Raw genomic sequence first — 12592 nt, 5'->3', positions numbered from 1 at the left:
ACCTTCAATATTTCCCTATTCTTTAATATTATCCCTATTGGCTTGTATATTTCACGTCTTGTTCATTAACGCAAAATCTGTGACAAGATCAAGCCACTTATTATCCATGTTGCAATGACAATGAGCGTGTGATGATAAAAAAATAAAAAGCCAAAAGTTCTCTAAACGACACGTCGTATACACTTCTGACTAGTCAGTAGTCAGTTTCCTCAGCCATGAGAACGACAAGAAATAAATGCTACGACAGTAATAATTTGGCCAACTATCTCTATCCACATTTTGAAATTTATGACTAAAAGATTGGAAGAGGCTGATTTTGGGACTGCTGACATTAAAATGATCGAGTAATTTATGTTACACGTCTCTAAAATTGACCGATTTTTGTGCCTCCTTGTAAAAGGAAAAGAGGAAATAGAAATCAACTGTGATATGTAGCTGTTATAGGAGGTTTATTCAAGTATTTGATACCATCTAAACTACCAGAGAACTAAGCTAGCTAAGAAATATAATGGGTGTTTTCCATAAATGATGTTTCGGATTTCATTAGGTGGGGACTCACACATGAAGGACCAAATTAAGCTTAATCTAGGAAACATTTTGCTAAACAATAGTTGCTCACTTGCTCTTATTAATTAGATTTCATACCCTAACGTGGTTTTTGGTGGTCCTGATAATCTTGATTGCTGAGGAAGGTTAATCTAAGCAATTGAAAGTTAAATGTTCTCTGAATGTCTCTTCCCTTTTTTTTTTTTTTCCCTCCTTTTCTTTTAAAACTTATAATGGGTTTGTTTGGCGTTGTTTTCTGTTCAAAAGTTGTTTTTGGAAATGTTTGGATTAACTTTTCAAGAGAATTTTTGGTTCTTTGAAATAGCTTCTAGCCAACGCAACAAAATACTCCGTTTAAAATGACTTAAAAACAGCTTTTAGCTTATTTAGTTCAAAATTTATTTCTAGACGTATTTGAGTAGACACACTTATTAGGCTTTGGCTTTTATAAGCTCTTTTTGAACAAGTTAAATGCTTGGTGCTTATGGGAAAAAGAGTTTTTTTTTAACCTTTTATTTGAGAATGACAAATTAATAATTTCATCTACATATTAATAACAAATTAATAATATTACATTACTTTTATAATATGATATTTTATTTATTTTTTAAACCAAACAGGTTTCAAAAACTCTTTTCTATGCACTAACCAAATGATTTAAAAAGAATAACAAAAGCTATTTCAGACCATAATTTCGTAAAAAATACTCTTCCTAAAGAAGACTTTAAAGTTTAAACTTCAAGAATATAATAAAGCGGTACTAGAAAACTTTTCCTAATAAGAGCTAGCTAACGACGATATCATCTTGTACGGATATGTTATGGGGACCTATCTTTTTTATAAATAAATAAAAAAACCGTCCGATTGAAAGTTAGGTTCTAGATCGCAGTTTCAAGGAAACAAAAATAGACATCACATCATTTGATAACAACCTATTCTAAATATGATTATCCCAAAAAATAAAATAAAATAAAAAATCCGCTAGCGGAACTGTGACAGCCAGAAGGGGCGGAGGAGCTAGGGACGATGGCGACCATGGAGCTCGCCTCCGCCCTAATGAAATTGCGACCTTTATCGGCTCGCTACCTCAGTCACGATGGGTCATGCCGCGACCATCGATGGGATGGCGATTGAGGTCATGGGGTTCCACGACAAAATTGGGATTGCGATTGATTTCTGTCTCGATGGTTCCCGACAAAATGACGACCCATGGTGGTGGGGTGCCACCCAATCGCGACGAGTCGTTGCTCAAAGATCCGGTGACCCCCTCCTCTTACTCCGACGGCTGTGAAGAGTTCGGCCCCGTTCACTTCACCGATTTGAGTTTAAAATTCGAGTTTTGCTACAGTAAAAAGCTCTAAGAAACAGTCACATTTAACTTTTTTACTACAGTAAAAAGCTCTCACATAAAATCATATCTCAACTCGAATCAGCGAAACGAACGAGGCCTTCATATACGAGATTTGAGTGTGTTTTTTTCCCATAAATCTAGTGTGGGTGGGCATATCTATCTAATGGTGAGCTTAACTAATTTTGACCATCAACGGATTAAAAAATACATGGACACCGGATTTTAGGGGTACGGTATTTTAGTCTTTTCTTATAATAAAACACGGAGGTTATCTGATATGTTGTGTTAAGTTTTTTTAACTATTAAATATGTGTATTTTTTGATATTTATGTAATTTTATGTAAATTTAACAGTTAAAACATCTAACTTACTGATATGTTGACGTATCAGAGAAGGTCCTAATAAAACATGTTACATCACTCTTAAACATTTTTATTGTCGATTAGAAAACATTTTTTTCTGCTGAGGTGGGCAGCAAGCATTAACATGTAACGTTGCCAAAGGGTGGATGGTTTCATCAATATTAGTGATTAAGATACACAGACAAATAATTCATACGTAAAAGCTGAAATCCAGTTTAATTATCTGATTATAACAAGCAAATTAGTTCATGAACACATCCTCAACCAAAACAAACAAACAAACAAATAAAAGAAGTGCATGAACACATTACTTAATAAAGTTAGCTTGTTACACCGTTATAGCATTGCATATATGATTAGAGGATAAGGTGGGTAGTAATCATTATTAATAGAGTGCCACGTAGGTCGCTTAAGAGTGTAACCAATTAATAACATTATAGTCAAAAAACAGCCAAGAAGTTGTCCAAAAAATAATGGAATATTAATAATGGCATAACGTAAAGATGCTAAGAATAATAAATATTATTACTTCTCTAGTCTGCTCTTCCGTGGCAACTGCAGGAAGCAGCGCAAACCATGGGAATAGTTCTTACCAACACGTAACTCATCTCTTGATTGTGTCCTTCAATTTCTTTCCATCTTATTTGGTTGACTTGTATATCATTTGCATTAATATTTATTTCATTTTTCTTTCTAACTTTTGGTTGATAGTAACGTACGTGACCAATCCTAATATATTCTTTTAGTTTTGGATTGGCATAAAATAGATTCTTCTTATGACTTCTGAAAGCTGCTTCTTGAGATTTCTTTTTTTTTTTTTTCCCCCCCAGTTAGAACAGTTTTGAAAATGCATGCAAACTGTGGAAATGTGACAATTGTCGTTTTTAATGGTTACTAGTTTTTAGGACTTGCTCCGCACATCGTATTATCGTGTGTGAGTTAGTTGAGCAGTTTATTAGAGAAATTCATTTTGATTTTAAATATATAATATTAAGAGATATTAACAAATAATTAAATAGATGTATGATTTTTAATGAGCCATATTTAAAAATTTTGATTTAAAAATATAGGTGTATAAAATGTGTGTTTTCATATATGTATATATTATGTAATATATCATACTTAATATTACATATTATAGTATATTACAAAAAATATATTTTATATGAAAAAATATAATGTAATTAAACGGGGTGGGTAAATGAGGAATATAGTCGAGAATTTTTAATTCTATTTTCGCGTTGCGACTCACATTAGGTTAAAACTTTAACCCATTTCAATATGTCTCCATTTAAACCAGATTTTCTCTAACCTATTTAAGGCGGGTTTCCGCGGATAAATACATTTTCGGATAAAATTACATCTCTACATGCAAGTGACATCTTATTTAAGATGAATAATATTAAATTTATTTGAGTTATAGAGAACAAAAAGATGTTTAAGTAAGGGCATATTTACGAATAATTATTTCATAAGTAGTTTTTTTTTACATATAAAAATATTTAGAAATAAATAAATAGAATACTAATTAGGGTGCACATACGAGAAGTAGAAAAATATTTGATTGATAGTATTTTGAGAAAATTATTTTAGTATAAAAACGATTAATAAAATTAATGAAACACAAATCTAACATATATAGATATTGTAGTAAAAATAAGTAGGGAAGAAAAGGAAAATACTTTAGTGAAGTTGAAGAAACAGCAATGAAAAACACGAATTATAAAGAAAAAAAAAGTCAAAAAAGTAATAAAAAAACGGCGCGAAACGGGGAACGGAACGACCTGCCACGCGTCAACTGGAGCGGCAACAACTCATTGCCGGCTTTTATATAGTTAGAGTTAGATTAGTAAAAAAGTAATAAAAAAACGGCGCGAAACGGGGAACGGAACGACCTGCCATGCGTCAACTGGAGCGGCAACAACTCATTGCCGGCTTTTATATAGTTAGAGTTAGATTAGATAAATTAAAAGGTTAGAGATTTTTGTGGGATTGTTAATGTCTTCTACTTCTCTACATCAAATTCAGTCAAGAATTCATAGTAATTTTTTTTTGTTTGATATATTGTTTCCACATTGAAGTGAAATAGTTTTATTATTACCGAACCCTAGAAATGCAACTTTTTGATCTTCTTTTGGCTCTTTCTTTTCTTTTGTTTTCCTTATTATCTGGAAATGGAAATAGATTCAAATCATAGTTTTTCTTTTTTTTTTTTTTTTGGCTCAAGTTTCAAATAACAGTTTATTTTTGTATGATTATATATGTATAGCTAGCTTTTCACTATTACTATATATATCACCCTCCCAAAAAGGGAAAAAAAAAAAAAAGAACCATTTTCGATGTAATTGTGAATGTGTCTCTAATAATTTTTTTTTTCAGTCTAAATCCACATTGCTTCGTTTTATAATATTGTTATCTTCTGATCATAAATATACATTAACATATACATATTAAATATGTATGGATATATACATTATATATTGTGACTTTAAAAGAAATCGGAGCTAATTAATTCCATACAAATACTATAGCTTGGAGAATACAGAGAAAGTAAATAAATAAATAAACTATTTCTTAGGAATTCAAAAAAATAAAAAATAAAAAAACTCTTAACCCAAGTATCATTAGCATCCCAACAACCAGAGGCGGTGTCAGAATTTTATTTCAAAACTAAAAATGTTAAAAACACTAATAATATTAACTCTTAATACTATTAATTAGTTGAAAAAAAATGTATGTGCATATTGATTAGTTTATTGAATTTTTTTATATATACGTGAAAAAAAATTTTAAAGAGAAAAGTGCAAGTTTTAAAAAAGTTATTTATTACCCCAACAGAAGCAAATTAAAGCAAAGTGGTTTATGAGCAAATAGTAAGTGAGAGGGTTACTTAAAAAACTACTTAATTATGGATACATTTGAGAATTATAATTTTATTGGGTTATTTATTTATTTATTTTAGGTGAGGCTCACTTTTGATACAATAAAGATTATATTTAAAAAAATATTTTAAAAGTGGCAAATTTGAAAAAAAAATAAAAGTTTTAATTAGAGTAAAGTAAAAAATTTCAATTAAATACATTTAAAAGTATAAGATTTAATAGGAAAAAAAGTTTAGATTTTGGTTAAGATAATTTAAAATTTTTATTAATGAAGGGGGAATATATGAAAACATTTAAAAACTATAGGGTAAAATTTTAAAACCAAAAAGATGCCCCCGGCCTCACCTCCCTCCGCCCTTGTCAACAACCACCCGTTTGATTCATGCGTTTAATCAGTAATTCTTGACTTTGACATTTAAAATTTAAATTTTTTATAAGAAAAAAACACTATAACAGAATCAAAATTATAAATTTAAACATAATAAACAAACCAACCCTCAGTTATAATAACATCAGAAGAAGATGACGATGATGAGTCTTTTTTTCTCTCTCTCCGTTGTCAATGTTGGATTTGATTTAGTCGTCAAAAACCATGTTAGACTCACTACTTTTCTCAATTTTTAATTCTAACATTTTCTTTTTTCTTTTTCAATTAAAGATTGGAAGGCAAGCCAGTGGCACAACATTTTCCTTTTTTCCACAGAAAAGCAAACCGACGAGGCACTAGGTGCAATAATTTAGACCCCGTTCATTTTATCGATTCGAGTTTAGAATTCAAGTTTTACTACAGTAAAAAGCTCTCAGAAATAGTCATATCTATTTTTTTTGCTACAGTAAAAAATTCTCACACAAAATTACATCTCAACTCAAATTACAAATTTAAATCAACGAAGTGAACGGTAGAACCAATCGTATCTTTACTTAAATAATGTAAGTTCTACTAGAGCAAAAATACCAAAATAATGCAAAAAAATAATAATAATAAGAAAATATTTTTACGCGTTTTAAAAGAATTTCTGGCTGCGATGTGGTCCACGTCATTGGATAATGAGCCGACAATGTCTGGCCCCTTTCTGACAAGTTGATCCTCACCCTACACGTGGAATCATAGCATATTACGTATCCTCGTGCACTACACGTGGCTTCGGTGTCATGGGGATTGTTTCTTTATGCGATCGTATTGACGATTTAATTGACATTGTAATTTGATTATTGTTATACGCTAATCTATTGTTAGGTGATATGATTATTAAATTAATAGTGTTAATTTAATAATCATATCGATGCTATATGTGGCTGGTTTGGAGTGCTCTTATTTGTGGACCAAAACGCTCAAATCGGCAGAAAACTGATGATCAGTGACAATCTTTTCCCAAAAAGTTCCATGAATATTTTGTTGTTTTTTAATTCCCAAAAAATAAAGAACAAAAATCTAGATCGCGTTGAGAATTTTACAGATGATTTTTCTCATTCGTGAAAAATCATCTCTCTCTCTCTCTCTGTTTTTTTTTTTTGCCTGTGTTTTTAATAACAATAAAATTTCCTGCTCCTTTTTTTAACAAATTTCCTATTTTTTTAATATAGAGCTCTAATAATATAGGATATATTGTCAATTCCTTGTAGTCAAGCATCAATCAAAATCCTCAAAATGTTAAAACTGAAGTGATCGATTGTTTCTAGTTGATATACCGCATGTCTATGAGATATATTATACAAGTGCCATTGAATAATGGGCCCCAATTACAACAATTTTTTTAACTTTTTTTCTTCTTTTCATTTCCTTGCAGTCTTGAAATCGCCATGGACAAGTGCATTTGCATGGCCACGATACAACTTTTATTTTGTTTTACGTCATACGGATGATCAACTTATCATATAATTTACTGCATAACAAGGATTAACATTGAAAAACTGTAATTAGTGAAATTAATTATATATATGTATATGGCTCATATATATATATATATATATTTATTTGAACTATTGACAAGCTTCTTGTTCTAATATAAAGTCATCTCAAGTTTGTGAAATTTCAAACGCCTGATTTCTTCGGCGGAATCCCACAAATTCAGGCCAGCTTCATATATATTAAATCCTGCACAAGCAATCACATTTCAAATTTTCAATAAGAAAGTTGATGAATAACTTTCAGAATTATTCTTCACATTAATGTGACTTGTATTAGCATGCACGCTTTGCGCCAAAAGAATATACTTATAAACTTATATATATCTCTGTGTCTGTATAATATGTATGTATATGTATGTATTATTCCTATGTCTTTTAAATTATTTGCTCAAAAGATTGGTGCTAGTCTATGCACCTAAATGGCTAGGAATCATGTTTGATCCCTGAAACCCGGAGTTAATTTATGTACAAGGAGCCAAAGATCCGAATCTAAGGAATTCTTAACTCTTATTTAGTTAAGGTTTAAACCAACTTTTCTAATCTTCAGACTTTTCTTTTCCGTTTTTTTTTTTTTTGTCAGATATATATATATATATATATTTTCATATTAATCATACACATACTTCTTGTCATACAGACAAGATTAAACTATAGATATCTGCAAGCGCAATGATTATAGAAGAAATTAAAAAAATGTTAATCGAGTTTACTTTTGCAGCGAGGAAAGAAACGTGTTCATATTCATGTATTTTTAATTACAAACCAACTTACTTACTTTATCTTTGATTTGAATTGCCTTTGTGTATAATAATATCTACACATCAGAAATTGTCGAGCTTTAAAGTTGAATAAACTTACATGAATTAATAGATATATGAATAATGAATTCCTTTAATTCCCATGTTTGGAAGAATATTTAACTCCATTTTCATCCCTCTTAATAAGAATCCAATTGTCAAAATTAACCAAGCAGTGAATAATGTTGTTTGGACCTTAGTTTGAATCATAATTTAAATTACTTTTCTATAGTTTTGTCTTGTGAAAATTTGATTTTCTGTTTAAATCTAGAAACCAAAAAAGAGACTTAAATGTACATAAACTTAAAAAGAAATAATCAAATATATATATATATATATATAGGTCATGTTTACAAACGTTTCCTTACGGTAGGGTCAGATCCAACGGTTCATATCAAATCTGAGAGATGGTCCATATAGTCTCTCCCACATTGTATTGCAGGCTGCAGCCTAAACTCAATTTTTTTTTTTTTCGGAAAATCACACAATAGAAAAAATGAATGACAACGCTATGTCCTCCTCTGCGACCCATCGACGCCCAACCCCCACCGACCCGCCGCCATCACACCCGGTCACCGTGACTCCCATCTCTGGTGAGCATAGTTTTGCTCCGCCCAGATTCTCACTCCCCAAAGATGGAAAGAAAATTAAAAAAAAAAAAAAAAACTACACGAAGACCAAATTGAAACCCACTCCCCGGCGACGGCAGCCAAGCATGTACCCAACCAACAACAAGCCACCCCCTCGTGGGAATCTTGGGACAGACAAGTATCATTTTAACAATGACAATAATTAAGGCCTCGTGCTGTGAATTTAAATTTTTAATTCAATATTCTTTTAAAATTTTTAATTATAATAAAAAATATTAAATATGATATTTTTTAAGTAATTTTAATTGTAAAATTTTAGAATTGAAAATTTAAGTTTATAAAATGTACGGGCTTAAATAACAAAAAAACCATTATATTTTTAAGCTTAAAAAATAAAAACAAAATTTTCAATCTTCTTCTCCACCATCGGACAGCTCGCCGGCGGCGCTGAGAGGCTTGAACGTTGAACCTGGGGAGTTCATCACGCTGTCATTTTGAGTCGCTCTGAGTCAACTTTGACGGCGGTGGCGTAACGAATCGACGGAGCGCAAAAGGGCAGTGGGTCGCGGAGGTTTTTGGCGGCGATTCGGCTGAGATTCGCCGAATAAGTTGGAGGGTTTTGGTCGTCGAGCTCCTCTGAAGCGATTGGAGGTGGCTGTGAATAACAACTCGCGACGGACGGAGTGATGCAAAATGGGTTCATCGTGACGTCGTGGTGGCATTTGGCGGCGGTGGTCGGCGGCGGCACAAGCGGCGGTGGTTGGACGGTGTTGTGCCGTTTATGTTGAAGAAGAAAAGTTTTCTTTTTTTTTTTCTTTCTTTCTTTTTGATTTACTTTTAGGACTGTTCTAGTGTGAAAGCTTATTCTGGGCCATTGATATTTAATGAGAGGGTCACTGTAAATTCACCCCATCGGTAGGGACGAAAAGGCTCCCTACTGTAGACATGCCCATATATATATATATATATATATATATATATATATCTCATCACTCTCCAGACCAGGCTGTTCATGTTGGGGTCTGGCGAGACCAAGACAAATAAAGCTCCAACCGTATTGAGTAATGAAAGCAGTGGTGCACTGCAAAGTACTGCAAAACCTCCATATTTCATCATAGACAGAACCAGAAATACCCAAGCTGTAAGCTGCACAAAGCACTTCTACAAGTACAGATGTATATAATTAATAGTCCTAAACAAAACCTCCAAGGCAAGGAATCCAAGTTTAATTAACTCAAAATAAGTCACAAGAAAAACCCACCATTAATAAAAATATATATTATATCTATGTACACATAAACAAAAACCCATCAAAATAATTCACTTCCTAATCAATCCCAATTCAATTATTCAAAAAAAAGAAGATGAAAAAATGACTAACAATAAGGGACGTAATAACACTTTTTACCATCCCTCATTTTTCCTTTGTATTGTCTTCATTTCTCATCTAATAATAATTAACAATATTGATGCAACAATTTTTTCTAATAATTCTTGCGAGGATCATATCATATCATATACTTTTGAATTTTTTTTTGGGGGTGTCATGTTTCCAAGAAGCCAGTCATCCTAAGAATGGAATTCCGAACTTGGCTCAAATCCCGTCCCTTGAGGGTCCTCCCATTGCCTGTACACACCGAGTACGCCATCTTTCCGCCCGCCATCCGCCGCCCCACGATCACGTGCGGCGGCACCAATTCACCGTCGTCGTTGCCGTCCTCCTCGTCGTCCCAATCCCGGTCGACGTCACGCTTATCTGCGAAGCGGAATACGCTATCCGGTATATTGAGCGGCACCGAATTCGCCACCCTTTTCTTCTTCTTAATCTTGGAATTGGATGAGGACTTGAGGGACACAATCATGTCTTGGAAATCAAAGTGGGTGCCTTCGTTGTTGTTGTCGTCGTCGGAGAAAATAACCTCGGATTCTTGGTACTCTTCGAATTCAGCCATGAGAATGTGACAAAAAAGATCAAAAAGTGAGAGAAGAAATTGTGGTTTAAGGAGGAAAAAAAAAAGGGATATTTGTATTATGGGGTGATGAAAAAGAGTGAATAATGAAGGGTTTAAAGAGGGAAAAGAGTTGAGATTTATAGAACCTAGAAATGGGGGTTGGGCTTTCTTTTTTTTATTTTTTATTTTGAGGGAATCTAAATCGTAGTGAGTACACTTTGATTGTTTGTGTTGTCAGATGGCGTCACAATGTAAAGGCATTGAGTGCGGTCACCGCCAATCTTATGGCTTAAATAGTTAAATGTTTCTCTCTCTAAAGTTTGTGTGTTTTTGTCTGCTCTCTCTCTCTCTCTCTCTCTCTCTCTCTAAGTAAGTTGGCTGCCTAAAACAGCTACTTTTCTTATGGCTCACGGCTTTTTTTTTTTTTTTTTTTCCCCTTCCTTGGTGTGTTGGTTAGATACATTGACTTTGTCTGGATTGGAGCTCATGAGCTTTAACTGAGCTTTATTTCTTGATCTTTAATTTTGTACGTTGTTTTGATTTTTTTTAATTTGATATTTGTACTTTGTTTAATTAATAAAGAATTCAGAATTCTGTAGATGTTCCTAATTAATAATTGTAATATTGGTCAAATGGTGCCCTTTTCAACTCCTTGGGTATTTTCCTTGGTCTTTCATGAACTTTTCAGCGTTTGAATCTTGAGATGAGGAAAATTTTTTTTTTTTTCTACGTCCAAAAATCTTGAGATGAGAGGCTAGAAATATCTTTTTGGATTTAATATCTGTTATTTGATAATTTCAAAACAAAATATAAATTGTATTTTATTATGTAATATGTGGTATTTTTTTTTATTACGTGACACATAATCATTTTCCGTTTTGTCAATCAAATATAAGAATAAGTGAACTCTGTATAACAAGAAGGTAGGCCTAATATTAGCTGTCCAATTTCAAATAAAAAAAAAACTCTCTCATTAATGTTTTAATTTTTAATTTAAATTAATTAATTAATTATTTAATGATTAAATTTTTTTTTTTTTTTTGCATGCGATGCATCATACATGTGTGTCAAAGAAAAACACTTGTGCCATAACAAAACTCTATTTTTTTTAAACATTTTTAACGAGATTTAATATTTTCACGACTTTTAACTAATCATCACACAAATTACATATTTCAGGTTTTTTTTTTTTTTTTTCATTTCAAAAGAAAAAACCCGAAATATGTAATTGGTATGATGATTAGTCTGCGCTATGTTGATATGATGTTGTCATCTTAATTTTCACAATTAATATAAAAAAGATGCTTTCATCCTGTCATAAAACGCGTGGGTACGTATTTCCATGACTAGCAGGACTGGATAGTGCACTATTGATGTTATCATTTTATATGACTTTATTATAGAGATATTCTTATTATGGCGTGATCCTAGTTACAATGAAATCTATCTATATAGACAACTTTTTGGAAAAAAGGAATATTCCAATTCGCCTTAAAATTAAAAAAATGGTGCTTCATTCACCCTCAGAAGGCAAGCTTGCATGCAAAATTTTTTTTTTTTTAGTTTTATCTTAATAACAAAAATTAACATGAATCATTTAGAAAAGTAATTAATATTTCAATATATAAGTTTAAATATCAAGACTCCATGTTTAAACATAATACCATAATTGCCAATAAAAGGCAAAAATCTCATATTATTCACAGCCATACCAAACAAATTCAACTACTAGTAAGGTAATTTGGTGAAAGATCTTAAGAAAAAACTGGTGCAAGTTCTAACTTAAAATCCACTCTATATATGAGCAAAAGTTGACATATATTGCACATATATACACATATATCATCATTTGTGCAAGTTCTCCCTCTTTTGAAAATTCCTCAACCACATTGTCAAGGAAATTTTTGTTGCCTTAATTCCTCAATTTCTCTCACTTTCTCTGCATGTCAAAATTATGAGCGCATTTGAAACTCGTTCCAAAATAATTTTATTTTTTGTATGAAAATGAAAATGAAAACGTTTTCAATCTCTGACATATATCATTTTTGAAAATGCATTTGGTAGTTTGATCAAGAGATTGTTTTCAGTATAAAAAAACTCATTAATGTCTCTATCTCTTCTCTATCTCTTTCTCTCTGCTCGACAGAGGAAAAAATGAAAACAAAAAATAAAAAATGACTAAAAGTCATTTTTCATTTTTCTCT

General features: G+C 31.9%; 1 protein-coding gene across 1 annotated transcript; it reads right to left on the bottom strand.

The window, feature by feature from the left end:
* Nucleotides 1-9752: 9752 nt before the first annotated feature.
* Nucleotides 9753-10630, bottom strand: LOC21398706. Its single transcript, XM_010096818.2, has one exon. The coding sequence runs from the start codon at nt 10386-10388 to the stop codon at nt 9981-9983; it is 408 nt and encodes a 135-aa protein (XP_010095120.1). The 5' UTR covers nt 10389-10630; the 3' UTR covers nt 9753-9980.
* Between the last annotated feature and the right edge of the window lie 1962 nt (nt 10631-12592).

The sequence above is a fragment of the Morus notabilis genome, unplaced genomic scaffold (assembly GCF_000414095.1).
Source record: "Morus notabilis unplaced genomic scaffold, ASM41409v2 Scaffold1187, whole genome shotgun sequence".
NCBI lineage: Eukaryota > Viridiplantae > Streptophyta > Magnoliopsida > Rosales > Moraceae > Morus > Morus notabilis.
Note: the sequence above shows the minus strand (reverse complement) of the source record. Positions and strands in the feature narration are given on the sequence as shown.